General features: G+C 36.5%; 2 protein-coding genes across 2 annotated transcripts; one reads left to right on the plus strand and one right to left on the minus strand.

Moving 5' to 3' along the window:
* Positions 1–9,550: 9,550 nt before the first annotated feature.
* On the minus strand, positions 9,551–10,689 carry LOC123698516. The gene is made up of 2 exons (XM_045645167.1): positions 10,150–10,689; positions 9,551–9,988 (listed from the first exon to the last, which is right to left on the minus strand). Exons 1-2 carry the CDS (start codon positions 10,544–10,546, stop codon positions 9,726–9,728), a joined length of 660 nt encoding a protein of 219 aa, XP_045501123.1. The 5' UTR covers positions 10,547–10,689; the 3' UTR covers positions 9,551–9,725.
* A 5,551-nt stretch (positions 10,690–16,240) lies between these two features.
* On the plus strand, positions 16,241–17,245 carry LOC123698728. Its single transcript, XM_045645480.1, has one exon. The coding sequence runs from the start codon at positions 16,241–16,243 to the stop codon at positions 17,243–17,245; it is 1,005 nt and encodes a 334-aa protein (XP_045501436.1).
* Positions 17,246–19,182: the final 1,937 nt, after the last annotated feature.

A 19,182-nucleotide genomic window follows, 5' to 3' on the forward strand; every position in this document is an offset into this window, starting at 1 on the left:
GAAAATCATCTCCAACTTTGACAAGGGTGGCTTGTTCTGTGATTATATCTATGTACTGCTTTGGTGAGGTGACTGTTTCCAATTTGCGAAATCTTTTTTCAGTATTCCAAAATACCCGATCTGCTGGTAAATATGAGTGACCAGTTACTGGGAATACTAATTCAACGGTTTTTATTGTTTTTGGATGTTCCAATAGCCACTTACAACACATAACTAACATAGTTTTATTTTTATTTTGTCCACCGCACCCGTTGGCGATTAGTCTGCATGTATGAATGCCGTTTAGGTCAGTTTTATTGAGGTGATGATACATAGCAGAACTAATTGTGTTAGAGTCTTTTTTAAAAGTGTTTCTGTCTATAAATTAGCAAACACATTGTTCTTCGTCAAAGTGCATTTTGAACTTTCTTCTACGATAGTAAAGTTAAACAAATATAGCTGTCTACTGTAATAACATGACTGATCAGGCAATTTAGGTTAGGTAGGAGCCAAATTTTTTTTGCAGTCATAACTTAAGATTTTTACACCAGGTTCGTCTGTTTTCAATAGAGAAATAAACGCCTTGTCCCGTATATGTATGTACCTACTCTTTTCATTTTTTTTTTCATTCTATGTTCACATGCAGTGCCGGATTTATGTTTTTTATGAGTGTAGGCTACTTTATTTCCGCCGCCCCATGTATTTATTTACATACCTTTCTAAAATAATAATTTTCCATTTTTAGTAAAGAAGGCCTTATAGTTAAATAAAATTAGAATTAGTCATTAAGAAGGAGCAAAATGAAATAAAAATCAAGATATACATTTTTTACGGGCCTTTTTAATAGCAAAAGCATTAATAATATCATCATAGTTTATGGTGTTCATTATCTCGGCTTCTATGTAAAGAAGAGCTAGAGAATTCATTTTTTCTTGAGATTGTCTCAGAAGACCTTTGATAATTCTTTACGCGTTTTAAATAGGAAAAACTCCTTTCCCCAGAACAATGGGAAAAGGAATAAATAATAATAATATATTTTTTTTGTCATTCACAATTTGACGGAATATAGTGAATACATCCGTGTTCATATCAAAGTGAATAAACTGTCGAGAGAGATTATCCCAACCTGTAAAATTTTCTGGGGGTAGGTCATCTACTTGAAACAATCATTGCTTTTCTACTCGAGGATCTTGTAGGGATATATTTGTTTGAATGGGCATATTAGACTGCTGTTCTTCTTGGCGTAGCTCCTCCTCGATAAAGTCTCTAATAACGTCTACAGTTTCATAATTAATAGTTGGTGCAGACTCACGTTCAAAAACCAGCGCATCTTCGTCCTGGGAACTCGATTGGTCACTGTTTTCAAGTAGACGGATTATGTCAGCATCACGAATGTTCTTAGCAGCCATTATGAAAACAAAGATCCTCCTTTATTTGAACTTTTTGTTCAAACTTTGTTACGGGTACAAGCGTAGCAGTAATTGTATTTTGTGGGCACTAGATTTTATTTTACATTCATACAATGATGACATTTCACCGCTGATATTGACATTTCATACCACAGAATATATAAAAAAAATATATGATTGACTACTTATGCAAAACTGTCTCCCATTGCAGCCAAGTGACCATTTTATTTAATTGCTCACTTGTGGTGGCATGTGAAATATTAACGTCCTTGCATCTTGTATTTACCATGCATGCACTCGAAGGATCTCATGTCACATGTATGCGATGCAATTGCATATTTTTTAAGTATTTTCACAGGCATCGTTTCTGCAATTTCATCTACGCGGAAACCAGGATCAGATGACCAATAAAGGTCAATGGAAGGAAGTTAATTATATCCCATGATTATAATAATACCTATAAAGGCTTTTAGTTCTTTTTTATTTAAGTCCAACCATCCTTCAGATTTGTTCTGCTCGGCGAATAAATTCGATTGATACACTATGGAGGTAGAAAAAAAACCGAACGAAATTATTGAGCATTTACCATTTACGACACGAGTAAAACTAATTTAAAATAATATAATTGTTGTATTAAAATGTATTATGAGTTTATTACACTTGAAAACTACAACGAAATTACAATAATTCAAACGTTTGCAGTAAGTAATAAATAGCGAAATTGCTGAGAAATTGTTAAATAAAGATCACATTTCGAAAAGGGGACAGTACTGCAATCCGTAAGATGTCAGTTTTCAGGATTAAATTTTGGAACTTTGGTTTAATTTTCTCTTAAGTAAAATTAAAACAAGAAATTTTAAGTCATCCTAAACTATTTAAAATTAATTCAACACTTCTAAATCATAAAATCCTGAGTTTTTTGAAATTTTTATCTGTGGATCCCGTGAATTGGATTGTAGACATTTTTGGCGAAAATGCCCTACAGGACTCGAAAAAAAATTTTGATCATTTTTGCTATACATATAAGTCCTTTGCATACAAAATCAGTAAAAAAATTGCGTCCTCTAAAATTATATCTTGGTGCTACTTCTTACATCAACCTACGAAAATCAGCCCTTCAATAAAATTAAATGGTAAATTTTGAAGTTCAATCATTTCTCCAATGAGTTTATCAATTTTTTTAGAACTTGAATTATTATTCCTGTCCCACTTCTTTTTTTTTAGAATAACTTCTTCTAAAGAAAGTTTTTTTGTTTGCTTCATGAAGAAAATTAATGTTATACACATAAAATTAATTTTCTTCACAAGAGACACTTCTAAAAATGGTGTGTTGGGGTCATAGTTGGTTTTATATAAATATCTACCACAATGTTCAATGCCTATCCATTTAACATGAACTTTAAAGTTAATTTTTTGTCTCAATGAGTTTAAGTTTGGTATTAGTTACTATAATTCCTAAATCATCTTTTAATTTGTTGAAATCATAAAAATGATGGTTCATATCTTCTATTATTGAGTTATTTTTAGATGCCTTTTTAATTTTATTTCTGTACTGATTATGAGTACCTAAATATTTTCTCATGCTTTCTTAAATGCCAAAGTCTGTCACAATCGAGAAAAGTCACCTACGTCTGGAAATTTGTATTCAATGGATGTAAACAATTTACGTGTAATCATGTATTGATACAAAACTATTAATAATAGATTTTTATTTTGGCCATTACAAGAACCCACCAAGAATCTGAGACCACATTAAGTTCGTCTTTGGTAGAAAAATGCAACATTTGTAGCAGCAGCTCAAAACGATTGCGTGACATAATCGTTCGAGGATATGATTGTCATATTATTGGGTCTTTAGACCAATAGTCCGCTATTCTGGGAAGTTTTACAATACCCATGAACAATAGTAACCCAAAAAACTTAATTTCAGTGGAGTGTTTAGGAATCCACTTACGAAGCCGTGCTAACTTAGAACTTTCATTGCTATGTGCAATTTTTTTCTAGAGCAAATTTGTTAGTACAGTCAGCTATGAGTACAAAAATTTCATCCGACACCATTAGTTTATAAAAAGCTGCAGGAGATTCGTAACACACGCTAAAGCGAAGATGAGGTGTAAGGCCAGGATTTTCAGTAAAAGGTATGATACTTCTTTGATTACCTTTGGGGCTGTCCATACTCCTGAAGATCGGGTATTACCTGCATAATTATACAGTACTTGCACTACTAGTAATTGCACAATGATTCTTCAATGTTTTCAGCCATTTCATCAATTCGTCTTTGCACAGAATTATTACTCAAAGAAATTTTTCGGATAATATCTGCGGCCGATTTATGAAGCACAGTAGTTATTACTTCATTTATTGCTGGCAAAATTAACTCTTCTCCGATGTTGTGTGGTTTGCCTTTTTGAGCAATTAACAAAGAGATATTGTACGAAGCTCGAAGTCCGTCGTCATCTTGCTTAGCAGCCGCCGAAAATAGTTTTGATACACTTGGCTGAGTATTATGCTTCTTCTCTAGGTCTTGAAAATATGCTACATTCTTGTCTTTCTTAACTGGATGCATTTTATTCAAATGATCTTGCAGTCTTGAAGGCTTCATTGCTTCGTTCGAAAATGTTTTTAGACATAGAAGACACAAAGGCGACGACGGGTTTGTGGGATTTCCAATAAATCCGAATTTAATATATTCCGCAGAGTATTGCCGTCTCTTCTTTTTAACTTCCGACATTGTTTTGTTTTGAGAAATACGTAAGTGTTGAAATCAAGTACTGCTTATCTATGATGCGCGAAACGGCAAATGAAAATAAAATAAATTTACGTCGTTTATAATTATAGGATTGCATAAGCAGCACGCACCAACAGGAATAAGACATCAAACGTGCATAAACTCGTTTATCTCATTCGACGCCCAATCGTACTCGACAAGCAAGAACAAGTATTATAGAACCAGCCGATTGATACAGGAATGTACAAATCGGATTATTTAACAAAAACTTGTTAAAACATGATTGCCCGCGTTCTATTATATCGAACCGAGTTTGGGCTATATCTTAATTAATATTAGTTGATGTTCACAAGATGTCGACTCTCGAAGTCGAGAGCTCAGTCGGTTTCTAAGAGTTTTCCTAGCTAGGTAGATGAAATTATAAATCGACCCCAAAGCCCTACACAACGCCCCCTTTTTTTCTGGGTCTCTTACCGCCCCCCTTTAGGCCTGCAGCGCCCACAAGGGGGCGTTATCGCCCACGTTGGGAAAGACTGCACTAACTGATGGATCTCTAGCCACTTCCTCGAGCACTGATTCGACGGTATCAGGGTCGTGCATTTCACGTGGACGCCCGGATCTTGTGCCTGGTAGATGTCCCTCCATGTAAGAGTTATGATCTCTTAAAATCATGCGATGATCAGGCCAAGTTTCAGGCTGAGGTCCACCTCCATTTTGTACTTGCTCCCTGTACAACCTGGCTGCTTCAGAAGCGTTTCCTCTTGCATAGCCATAATAGTAATGCATAAGAGCATAATCCCTTGATGAAAAAGACATAATATCACCAAATTAATGAGTTCGAAAAGTCCGTTGAGAAAGCCAAAGTTGTCGAATTCCGTATCACAAAACCAAATAGTAATCGCACTCAAAGTCCGTTGTGAAAGCCAAAGTATTCAAAGTACGTGTCAGAAAACCAAATCGTAATTGCACTCGAAAGTCCGTAAAGAATGCAAAGATCGTCGAAGATATCACAAATGAGGATCGTATCGTACACAGCGTATCGTCAGGCGCAAAGGCAGGCAAACGACTGAACGGCGCCGGCGGACGGACGCAGGGAGGCACAATAAAAAGGGGTGAGGCGGGGGTGCGGCGCGAGCGCACCCCCGCCTCGCTAGATGTCGGTGCCTAGTTTAACTTGACTGTGTGATAAGGGGCATTGTACATAACTATTAGACTGTTTGGCGGCAAATTAGGAATCAGTTTTTCCTGCACCCACTTCATGAAATTCGTCTTATTCATATCATTATGGTAATCCTTATGTCGACTGGGATTTAAATATTAATAAAGCATTTGGTATAACCTTTCTGTCTTTTGTGTTTCCGCAGCTTGAGCTGCAATATTTCGATATTTCATAATTGACCCTATTAAAAAAAATATAAACAAATCTTACCTGTGTTCATTTTGGTAATTGGCTTTTTGGTATATGCAGCAATTATTGCTTCGACGAAATCCTTTTTTGGTACTGGATTTGGCTGGTTGATGTTGTACAGCACCCAGCTATTGACCAAAGATGTCCCAAATAGCAATTCAAGCATAACTTTACGATACCACTTGATTCCTCTCTTCAGGGTTGTGTAATAAGATGACATCTGATCACTGATGTCGATAACCTTTTTTTATTGTTATTGTAGCTCAAAATACACTGAGGTTTTTTAATTGCTTCTCCGCTAGCACGTCTTGTTTTGCCGGTATTTTTTATGGTCAAATCATGATTTCGGCATGTAGAAATCATATTAACTGGCCTCTTGTCTACCCATTTTATGATTCGAACCCCATTCTTATTCATTGTACCGATTATTTGGCCTTTTTTTAGTTTCGAAGCTACTATACGTTTTTCTCTTTACCGTCTCTTTACCGTGATTTAATTATTATCTCCCATTATCACCCTTGCCAGTATATATATTTACATTGAAAGTATACCCATCTGGCGTACATAATTTATACAGCTTAACTCCGTTTTTATGGGGCTTGCCTTTTAAATACTGGCGAAATTTCAACCGTCCCCGCCATGGGATCATGCTCTCGTCGATAATCAAAAACTTTCCGGGTACTAACAAAGTTCGAAACCTCTCCAGCAGCATTGAATACACATCTTTAATTTTAGCCAGTTTATTTGTACCGTCGGGATCCTCTTGACTAAAGTGCCAAAATTTCAATAGTAGCAGAAATCGGTCCCTCGTCATGGTTGAAGCCACATACTGATTTTGATAAATACTACTATATAAATAATACATTTATATGTGGCAGTTTTACCAAACCCATAACCATAATTACGCCTAAAAATTGCCTCATTTCCTCTGGATTGGTAGGAACCCAAGCCCGACCTCATGATTTGAGCTTAAGCTGGTTGTGTGTTAAAAACTTTTGGGCATAATTATTTGTGTTAATTGAGACGTCTCCGGCGTAGAAGAATTGGTTCATGACATGGTTCACAAATTCTGTGTTTTGGCGCATTGTAATGATTTCGAATCATGACCACGTACTCTCTCTGGTAAGGATTTTGGAGAGTACCTTTATTTTTTATTAGTCCTAATACTAATAAAATAGGATATAATAGGATATCATGTTCTCTGAGAAGTAGTTAGCACAAGCCGATAATAAATCCTTAAATTTAGCCTTTTTTGCAACAGACATTGCGTATTTAGGCAGCAAACTTGATTAATTACCTCTTTGGTGCCTTTTTCTTTAATTATTCTTCTTTTGTTCAGCGCTTCAATCAAATTACTTACGTTTGTATGAATTTTACATTAGCAAGTTTCTCTTTCGTCAACATTTGGGATAAGTACCCAGAATGGCCGCTGTTTACAAAAAAAAAAAAAGAATAGCTAACAGTTTCGTATTCTTCTTCAAATATTTTGTGCAAGTTTCTCATAGTATCTAATAAATAACGTCTTTGAATTTATATTTTTGGTTTTATGGCATTCATTTTATAAATTTATATTTATAATAACGTCTTTGTTTTTTTATTTTATTTTGTGTAACAGTTTCCTTTTCTCCTGCAGTCATTCTTGATACATCATCTTTCTAAAAAAAACTAATAATTTTTCTCTGATCTGATGATAACAGCAAGAGGTTAAAAATGTCTGCGTTAGATTTTTCGCGACTGCACTGTTGAGAATGGTGCTCTCTGAATTTTTTAAAATCCTTATTACGGGCTTCTTGGGAGAAGCCCGTAATAAGGATAAGCCTAGCCTTTCTCTAAACTGGGTCTGAATGTTTTTCTTAGTTTCTTCAACCTCTTCTTTACCTGAAACTCCTGCGGCATCTTTCTTGTTTTTCCGTGCCTGTTTTTTTTGGATGGGAAGTCTGTATGCCAGATGCAAGAGACATTCAAAAAAACGTATCCATCCGTGTAAGAACGAAATGCCTAATTCCAAATTTTCGGTTTTGATTGGTATAGAAAGTACTTTAGCTATATATACGTACGTATATGTACGTTTCTTGCAAAATGAGCTGGTGCTCCATCCAGCAGAAGCCACATGTGGCGGCGATACCGTAACGGCAATTCTTCTAAGGCAGAAGTAAATTCATTTTGCAAAAATTGCAGAAATCTTTCACCATTTGAGGTAATCGTCTATCATACCTGCCCAGACATTCACCGCAAACTCGTGTTGAAAAGTTGATGGCCGAACAACATGCGGATTTTCTTCAGCCCATACGTGGAGATTACGGTAATTTGTTATCCCCGTGCGTGTAAATTTGGCTTCATCAGTCCATTGTATTCTTTGATAAAACTGCGGATTTTGCCTTGTTTTTCTCAAAAACCATGCACAAAATACAGATCGTGTACGATTGTCAACTTCTAGTAAGTCTTGTACCCTCCTGAAATGGTATGGATGTAATCCGTTTAATTTTAATGTTAGCCACACGGTGCTTTTAGGTATTTGTAGCCGTACGCTGGTTCTCCGTACGCTTAAGCGTGGGTCTCTCTCTATTGCATTCATGACTGCCTCATGTTTGTCGAGTCTGTCGTCTTGCAAACGTGCAGGGACTTCCACTGGTGGTTGGCGGATACCTAGTTCAGCTAATCTAAAATAATTAATAAATGTACGTCTGTGAGGCGTGCGTTTTCCTGGAAATCGTCTTGCATACTCTTGCACAGCAGCATGTGCGCTGCCGTTACAAAAACCGTAAATAAAGTGAATATCCGCAATTTCTGAACTAGAATATTCGAAGCCTCCTCGCGGCATTACGAGTAACAAATAACAGTCCAACAAACAATTAACAATCGGGTAATAACAAAAACAGTCAACAATAACGTTTAACAAGAAAGGGTAACGGCGCGCGTTCACGAAATACACAGTAGTTTCAGTAGACTGACAAACACAGACTAAACGCACTCCTCGTCCCAAGTCCCCGCTGAGCACGATGTACCTACTCACACAATAAACTTTTTTTCTACGAATAAGGGCCTTTAGACAAACGTACGTAACGCCATGGAATAGAAACTGCTAACGCTAATTATTGACATAAGCTCATGACATTTTGGTAATGGTTCGGTCACACTACCAACGACGAAGACGACCACGACCAAAATTTCAATCTTGCCGAAATTTGTTCAAAATCAATATTTAAATCTCTCGTCATTCTAGTACTCGGAAATAAAAAATTTCGAGGTCAATTAATAAAAAAATAGGGTTTTTTTGCGATTTTCGCTGAGACGATAAGTTTATCATACAATCACCTGAACCAAAATTGTAGATCATCTAATTATCTATAAAAAATCTTAAATACATGTTTTTCTAGGAGCCTCCGTTTCTATGAAAAACCTGTTTGTTTATTCATTGATCTCAAAAAAAATGTTTCCAAACACCAATACGACAGGAAATTCTTAAATGTCATTTTAATTATGTTTTGCACAATTTTATTTAATTGCGACTGGTTGAAAATTTTGTTCGTGGTCGTCATTGTCGTTGGTAGGGTGACCGAATCCTTAGGCAAAACATCGTACGCTTATGTCAATTTCTATCGATAGCGTATTCTATTCCTTGGCGTTTTGACATTTGTCTCGGCGCTAAGGTCAGCTACCTGCTCTGAGCGCTTGCGAAAGGGTCTAATGCGAGTTGTAATAACTTAAAATACTTGACGGTTGTCTGTGAGACCTGTGGCATGTAGATGATTTATGGGGACAAAAGTAAAATGCCTGAAAATCGTATTATATCCAATAAAAAAAAATTATTTGTATGTTTTTATGTCAATAATTATGTACTGAAACAATATAAAACAATACACTCTGGTATATATGGTCGTGATAGTATGTGTTTGTGATGCGAAGTTTGTTAATGCATAGTGGCTTGGGGACAAATGTGATAGTACTGGAAAATTGCATTCAGTCTGTTGGACAACCACGAAACTACGTACAAATTAATAAAACAAGTAAAATATTGTTCACAATAATGTTAGAAAATATTAAAAGGAATATAATTAAAACCAATTTAACTCTTTATGATTTCATGTTTATTAATTATCGTTCAGGGACATGATGCGTGTACCGTCGGACCAATAAAAGTTGATCGACCCTTTTACATTAAAGGTACATGTAGATTGAACATTCAGTAAGAATGGAAAAATCAAGAATCCTTGTGTCTGTTCATAAATCTTGGTTTAGAGTAAAAATCAAACCCACAATCTATTTGGTTCAGCAGGCAGGGATTAAATACACATTGTTTAATAATAAGTGGACATAAAATAAATATAATTAATATTGAATGATATACTTCACCTAAAATACAAGGATTATAGTCATCACATGGTACTACTACTATGTTATTTTCTAAAGTTTGCAACGACAATGCTTCCGGGATAACTTTAACAGTCTCTTTCAGTTTTGTTTCTGAAAAATAAAACAACAAAATATAAAGAAACTTATGAAAAGATGTTGAAGAAATATGTAGCGCATTATTACTTTTTGTTTTATCGACACAACATCACTGCCCAATAGTATCATGAATTATTGTTATTTTTTAAAATAACTGAAAACTTTGGACTTCATACCTGGAATTTTGTCACTGTCATTGCGAGCATCTAGCCCAGTGATATTGGAACATATCGCCATAACCTTCTCCTCAATATCCGTAAAATCTGGGGCTGAAGACGGCCCACCACTAGTTTTATAGAGCTCTTGTCGATGTTTTGCCATCGTTTTCTTCGTTTCTTTTTTAACGCTCTCATATTTTAGCTTTAAGCTCTTAGTACTTCTCGCTGTAAAGCCTGTAGCGGCATTAAATAACAAACTAATTTTATTCCACGCTGCTTCCTTCTCTTTATTAGTTACCGCGTCGGTCTGCTTGTTTTCGATTATTGAGCGATGTTTTGCCACCAATTCGGTTAACAATCTCACTTCGCTTTTGTTGAAATTCGTGGAACGTTCACGTTTTGCGATATTTTCCATAATTAGAACACAGAAGACACATACACATAACACAGAATAGAAGATACTTTAACGAAAAGAAAATAAAAACACGGAGACAAGCCGACAAGGTTTAAAGTTATGATTTCCGTGTTATTGTGACAACCGTTGTCATTACGTTGAAAGTTGTGTGTCTCTTTCTAAAATCTGTAAACGCACATAAGCGCGTCTCGTTCTCGCAGTTGTAATGTGAAGCTAGTCACAAAAATCGGTCAGGTAACTAACTGGACTATAACTGAGCTTTGAAAAATTGAAACTCTTTAATCGTTCCTTAAAATCTCAGATAAAGTTATTGAACTGTTATCTGACGTTTTATCTGGCTCTTGAAAAATCGGCCCTAAGTAGAAATTAAAACACTAATTTGTAGATAAACTCAAAACCTATCAAGAAAATAAAAAAAAATGATATCTCAAGCAGCTAGTTTTTGTAATAATTTAAGAAAACCAAAAATTGTATTAAAATTAATGTATTTTTTTGTCATTTAATTACTGATTCGAAACAATTCAATATCAATTATTTTAGTATTAATTTTAGTAGAATATCTAATTACCTATTGAAAAGTAAAAAAATCAGGTCTGTAGGATGTCTAGAACTCGTAATTTGGGTACTTTAATAGAAAAAGGCAAAAAACTCTACTAAAATTTTTTAAACAGCTCTGTCTTGGAGGGGGTGAGGTTAGCACCCCCAATATGGGGTGTTTTTATCGATAAAATTGTTAATAGAATCCGACCTTAAAATATAGTCACTACTCTTTTGGACACACTGTATATCTTTCATGGCAAAAATCAAGCTATGTTTAACTTTTATGTTATGTACATCAAGTTATACGATACTGGGTATAAAAAAAGTTGTCCGGCATTGCGCAGTAACGTTCGGCATTGACAGTTTCACCTCTACCGAAAAAATAAGGTCCAATTATGCCATTACCAGATATGGCGCACCAAACTTTGGTCTTTAGACTGTGAAGGGGCTTTTCGTGAACTTTTTTCGGATTGCTTGCACTCCAATATCGCATATTTTGTTTATTGATATGTGAAAATGCGCCACATCGTTCGTTCGTTCCAAATTTATAATTATAAAAAAAATTCGTTCCAAAGACCTTAGCATAATTCTGCCTTTTTACGTAGTCATCTTCTTTCAGCTGCTGCGTGATTTGAAGCTTGTATGGTTGGAACTTTAATTTTTTTCGGATAATTTTATGTACTGACGTCTTTTTCAAGCCCGTTGATACCGCAATCTTCCGAATAGACTTACGCGGATTATGCAAAATTTCCCTTCTCACAACTCACAAGTTCCACGTTTTCAGGCGTAGTAACAGACGTTGAAGGTCTAGGCCGAGCCTCTTTTTTAAGTGAGCCAGAACTACTAAACTTCTGTACCACCACCGACCGACCGACCATATTAATTGTTTTGATGGTCCATCGTTAATTCGTCGGATTTCATAGCGTGAACAAAAACGACGCGAAATACGCCTTAACCGCAAAAGCGCGGTGTGCTCCTGTCCTAGTACTCATGGCTACTAAATAATCCGCAACGCTGGCGCGTCGAATGATACCGCTCTCCCCTTCCTTCCGTATTATTAGTCGCCGTAAACGCAATTCAAAGTGTAAAATCTGCCGACGGACACCCTGTATTTGGATAAATCTCCCGTGTATTTATTTGATGATGACTAATGCGCCGTGACTATTGATGAATGTTGTGATTGTTGAGAAAGCGGTCTGTTCAACGGCGAATCACCACTTACATTCATTTGTGTTTGACGTGACGTAATAGTATGTGGTGCGTCTACTGATGAATGTTGTGATTGTTGAGAAAGCGGTCTGTTCAACGGCGAATCACCACTTTCATTCATTTGTGTTTGACGTGACGTAATAGTATGTGGTGCGTCTATTGATGAATGTTGTTCTTGTTGAGAAAGCGGTCTGTTCAACGGCGAATCACCACTTACATTCATTTGTGTTTGACGTGACGTAATAGTATGTGGTGCGTCTATTGATGAATGTTGTGATTGAAAGCGGTCTGTTGAATGGAGAATCACTTTTATCTCACGTCCTGTAAAATTAAGAAGCACGAGTATTTTCACATTCATTTTCTTCCAAAAAATTTCCGGCCAAACTAAGTACATCTATTTTAAATTTACGCTTTGGAGTTGTAGTCATAGCTTTCATGTCCGGCAGTAAACGGTGTTGTGTGTTTGTTTTTGTGGTTGTTTTTTTTTTGGCAATCAAATGTTGTTTTGATGCTTTCATCATCCTCTTTTAGAATATTATAAAATGCTTTGTACTAAAAAGCCGGTAGATCCTCTTCTCTACTATCAACTCATTTTTCTTTATCGGGTCCTTTTCAATTTTTAGGCATTCTTGTAACGAAATGCACGTTGAACATACATCTGTTCTGGGAGAACCAAAACCAAAGTTGTAGGAAGTATTTACAATTTTTCGAAAATAACTAATTTAATTTTTTTATTTTATTTTTTATTCACGCATATTAGGATCTTCTTCATGATAATCCCACCAAGGCAGCCAACTTAAGCTGAGAAGCTCAGCCTGCATTAACGTTGACATACTCCGAAAGGATAATGGCGTCTGTATTACAATTACGTCCAATGTGAGTCCAACGCCATTCATTTCACTGGGGAGTAAGAATGACTTTAAATTCCTAACGATAATCACACCACCCTTTCCCCTAATGTCCGATTTTTTCTTGAACACAACTCTTCCGTCACGTATGTCATAACCATCATGATATGTACATCACCATCATAATGACTTCCAAAAAAGAATAATTTTCGCCAATTCCAGTGAATACCCCCGTGCGACTTTAGAACACATAACCGAACGCATAGACATAATGTATTCGCGAACGTCTTCAACCTTTCTCGGTTTCTCGGAACTATACACCATCACTTGGTCTTTACGTATGTATCGCCCATATATCGCATGAGTTTGACGAAACTCCGCACGACCATACGCCAGCGATGTTTTTATTGTGGACATTTCATGACCGCACTGCTCAATAGCATCTTTATACTGTGACATAAACACGTCATACTCCTTCCCATCGTTAATATTAATTGGAGGAACTCTTAAAAACATCATCTCCAATAAAGCGATTATACTGCGAATTTGCAAGCTTCAGCTTATCCACATGCCTATCACAGTAGCGATTCATAGCAACATTCTCGATTGAATTAAAAGTAAGAGTAGTTAGCTCACCTGATAAATGCGAACTGCGAAGACATAGTTACGAGATCACTTTGATCACACACAGAACATAATATATCGCCAGCAACGTTATCGATCAGCTTCTCAGAAAAACGTCTAATGGGGATAGTACCAACGACACACACACGCGCAGCTTTTGTAAATCGCATACCAACATGATGAAATATTTTAATGACTTTTAAATACCCATCTCTCTTTTGGTTGTACATTCGCCACATCTTTCGGATATTTAATCCTGACGGCAGACATATTCTGCTTGTTTGCGATCTACAATAGTGACTTTCAATAGGTACCTTTAAACTTTTCAAAAAAACTTTTCGCTTCAAATTTTGCACTTTTTCGGTCTCCTCCTCTATTTTCTTTTAATGACGAACTTTTAGAATAAAAAAGGTTCATCACCCCCTGAACACGATCTTTTTTATCTGTAAGACGTCCAAAAATGTTTTTTGACACACAGGTTTTTGACCACCGCCGTTGATAGGGATATTGTATTTAATGGTCAACTTTCTCTTATTAGGTATTTGGAATTTTTTAGGTTCATTAACACGACAATATCTTAACAAAAAATTGTCTTGATATAGTTTTGTTTTACATTTATAAAAACGTGTACGTGCTTATAAAGCAAATAAACAAATCTATCTAACCACTGAGACTGAGTAACTATTCAATGTTCAGTGGTTCAGTGTTGTCTCTAGTCCGATAGTAGTCAAGCCAGGCTTGAGCGACGTCTACTAGTCTATTATAAACTTGGTTGCGTTCATGCTCAACCTCCAACGCTAGCAATTCACGCTCGTGCTGCTGTCTAAACCTGGTTTCCTCCAGCTCCAGGCGTCGTAATTCCACCTGATCGAGAATTTTCAATAATTTTATGAGCCATATCCTTACCCATATTCGCAAAGTAATTATTGACTGAATTGATGGATAGACTGGGATAACTATAGGAATCACTTGCATTAGAATCCTTTCTTTTTAGTCCGGATATTTCCTTTATGACATTCCACGCAGCCCTGGGGTTCTTTCTGATTTTCTGGAACCTACTTTGTTCGAATTCTCGTTTAATTTTCTTTAAAATATTATTACAGAAAGTACGGTAACGGATGAATATCAATTTGTTGAGAATATTTTCTGGGTGTTTCTTAAATTTGCGATAAAGTTTATCTCTGTCGCGAATACATTTTAGAAGACCGGGTGTAATCCCGGGTTTTATTATGCGTTTTTTACAAGGGATAGTGCGGCTATGAGAAGTAATTATAGAGGATAAGGTGTTAACTAGGTTGGTTGCTGACTCATCTGGATCAGTAGAATCTAAGACAGAGGAAAAAAATAAATAAATCGATGAACAGTAGCATTAGATGCCATAATTTCAATGTAAGCCTCAGGATTAGTTGGCGTTTCTACACGTTTTATTTTCCTCTCAGTGAGAGCGAACACACTATCTGGTGGTAAAACTGTGCCCGGTTACAGGAAATACAAGTTCCAGTTCGGTTTTGTTATTTGGTGGAGCTATTTAGCTACCATACCAAGAACAATCGAATTTTTATTTTTACCTCCGCAACCGCCAGCCACGAGGCGCACGCGTTTGAACCCGGTGAGATTTGCATGATTTAAATAATAATAAATACAGGAAGATATTTCGTTTGCTCCTTTCCCAGCAAGGTCTTCCGTCCAAATAAAGGAATGAACATTTCCAGCATCAAGTTTAGCATGTGAATTTCCTTCCACAATTAAGTAAAGTTGTACTGTGGGTAGCGGGGAAAAGGTACACAGACGCGCGAAGGGCAAAGATGCCTACGTGCAAAATTATAAACAAAAATAGCCTTGATGGAGTCTGGGAGCCTCCAGATAGGTAGTTAAGGGTTAATAAACCAATAACTTTAAAATTTCGGAAGTCGGTGGCAAGGCACTATAAAATATCAACACAACTAAAGCACGAAATTCCGAAACATGATAGTTTTTGAAGTGGGTTCTCTTTATGTAAAAAAGTTAATTATTAACTTTAGATTCTCTAGTGAGTACTACACAATAGTAACACATGTTATCAATCGTGAATCAATATATGGTTGGACATAACCTAAAAAGCCTCTATTCGTCAAAGTTTTGTAATGTCAAGTGTGTGGTGGCAACATTTTACCTTGATAAATACGCTCGTACAATAACTTAAAATTATTATTAAAATTCTATCAGTATTAAGTTTATAGTGTGTGATTTGTGAAATATATCTCACAAGGAAGCTGTGGTATTGTTATCTCAACTTTACTTTCATTTTATCAACTAGAAATAGCAAAATACAATACCGAATTTTATACCCTCAAACAACGCACAGCGCTAAATACCCGCAATCAACCAAGATTTTATATGTCAAAATCAATTGACAACGTCAAACTTCATTTTTGATAAGACGTAGAGTTGCCAGCTTCAGAAAATTTACCAAGATTACGGGAAATTAAAAACAATGAATATATGTAGTAAGTGTAACAAGCAAGTTAAGATAAACGATCTTAAAATTTGTTCCAAGTGCAATTCCACGTACCATTTCCAGTGCCTGGGCATTCCTGCAGATAACTTTTCTAAAGAATCGAAATCCTACAAGGCCAATTGGAAGTGCTCAGAGTGTAAATCTACAGACAAACGGGGTGGTAACTCCAATTCTCCTCACCATCCAGTAGGACCGATCTCACCCGCTGCTGATTGCGAAGACCTCAAACAGTACATCGACAAAAAACTCGATGAATCTTTATCGCGTCTTCTCAGAGATATAAGGCGAGATTTTGCTGAGGAAAACTCTGGCACACGCAGTATAATACAGGAGCTGGCAGATAGTGTAAATTTCATGTCATCGAAGTGCGACGAGCTCAAAGCTGACCTGGACGTAAAGACCAAGAAGATAGGAATTTTGGAATTGGAGAACTCTTCATTACGATCACAAGTAACTGATTTGAGCGCTAAGCTGAATCAACTTGAACAACAATCGAGAGATTGTAATCTAGAAATTCAGAACGTTCCAGAATTTAAAGCAGAAAACCTTAAAACAACTATCCAGCAGCTTGTTGCTACAGTGGGCTGCGTGCTACCGGAAAACGAGTTAATAAACTATCATCGTGTTGCAAAAATCAACCAAACATCAAACCGACCTAGATCGATTATAGTCAAACTCCCCAGTCCTCTGGTTCGGGATAAAATACTTGCAGCCGTTAAGACGTTCAACAGGACTCATCAGGACAATAAACTTAACTCATCTCATTTGGGCCTCGCCGGGGAACAGAAACCTGTGTACGTTTGTGAACATCTATCACCTACAAACAAACAATTACACGCAGCGGCTCGTAAAGTGTCCAAGGACAAAAACGTTCAATTTGTGTGGGTTAGAAACGGCCGTATTCATATGAGGAAGGACATAACGTCAAAAAGCTTTGTGGTTAAGGATTTAGACTTTCTGAATTCCCTTAAATTCGATTAGTTTTTTGCTGAATGGTTATAAACGATTGTACTAAAATTAAAATTACATACCAAAATGTAAGAGGTCTTCGGACTAAAACAGAAGAACTTTTTACAAATGTTTTAAAACAAAATGCTGACATTGTTATTTTCACGGAGACTTGGCTGAATGACTCGGTTTTCGATCGCGAACTTTTTGACAATAGATACACGGTATTCAGAAGGGACCGAAGCTCCTCTGATTCTAAGAAAATCTCTGGAGGTGGTGTACTTGTAGCTGTCCTAAATAAGTTCCAGCCAATTCGTAAGCTGCAATGGGAATCCTCAACCGAAGACCTATGGCTAGCTGTTAAGCTGAAACAAGGCAATTCCATCGTCCCCCTATTTATTTGCGCTGTATACCTCCCTCCTCCTATCTCTTTCACTAATTTAAAAAACTTCACCTCAAACTTAAACAATATTGTTCAGCATAAACTACCGAAGAAATCGGTGATCTTGTTGGCGGGTGATTTTAATCTGCCTCACATCCAATGGAAATTAGATACAAACAAAGATCTAGTCCCTATCTGCTCGTCAAATCCAATCGACAATCTGCTAATTGACACCCTTTCATTCAATAGTCTCCACCAAATAAATCCTGTCACAAACATTAATGACCGCACGCTTGATCTGATTGTCACTAACGCAGAAGACTCATCTCAAGTTATGATCAATCCATTCCCCCTTGTAAAAATTGATAATCATCACCCTCCTTTAGACATACATATCAAACTTAAAAATTACAAACCACCCAAAATTAATAAGTTTCCTAGCCTCAATTTTTCTAAGGCAGACTACAACAAAATCAAAGAGGAATTAGATAAAATATGTTGGGATAGCTATTTTGAATCTAAACAAACAGTAGACGAAACAGTTGATACATTCTATAGTATTATAACTCCCATAATAACACAATACACGCCCTTACGACCAAAAAATAACAAGAACTATCCCTTTTGGTTCAGTCGGTCATTAATTAAATGCCTAAACGAAAAGTCAAAGTATCACAACAGGTACAAAAAATACTCTAATCCAATGGACCTGGTTACTTTTCAAATGTTACGTGGCCGTTGCCAAAAAATGCTACTGACATGTATCAATAGACTTAAATCTGAGGCTAAGGCTCAAATAAAAAAAGACCCAAAATACTTCTGGTCCTTTATAAAATCCTTAAGATCAAATAGTAGGGACATTCCTGATGAAATGTATCTTCATGACCGAAACGTTCAAGGCGGGGACAATATCTGTAATCTCTTTTCCGAATACTTCCACTCCATATACAATAGTAAACTTGCACCCCACTCAGTAGATTTCGCTATGACACCTTTCACTAACAATGGATCTCTCAGCTCTTGCAACATCTCTGAAACTGAAATCTACAAATCACTTCAACGAATAGACATTAACAAGGGACCAGGCCCAGACGGAATCGCTCCCCTGTTCTTAAAAACTTGTTCTGCGCAACTCACAAAGCCTCTGTACCACATCTACAATAAATCTATCTCCCTCGGCCATTTTCCGACTAAATGGAAAATTGCCCACATCACTCCAATACACAAAAAAGGTGATCAGAGTGATGTTAAGAATTATAGGCCGATATCAATACTGTCAGCCATGGGTAAACTGTTCGAATCCATAATTTACAACAGATTTTATTTTCATCTCAAACCTTTGTTTGACCCCTGTCAACACGGTTTTCTTCCAGGGCGTTCAACCATGTCTAACCTTTTGGAATACGTCAGCGACATCAATGAAGAGCTCGAAAAACAAAATGAAATTCATGCTATCTATACAGATTTCTCCAAGGCATTTGACATGGTTGATCATAGCCTTCTTGTCCAAAAGTTGTACCACGCAGGTATTTGCGGCTCTCTGCTCAGATGGTGCGAATCATATCTTCGTAATAGGTCCCAATTAGTT

Source organism: Colias croceus, chromosome 16 (assembly GCF_905220415.1).
Source record: "Colias croceus chromosome 16, ilColCroc2.1".
Lineage (NCBI taxonomy): Eukaryota > Metazoa > Arthropoda > Insecta > Lepidoptera > Pieridae > Colias > Colias croceus.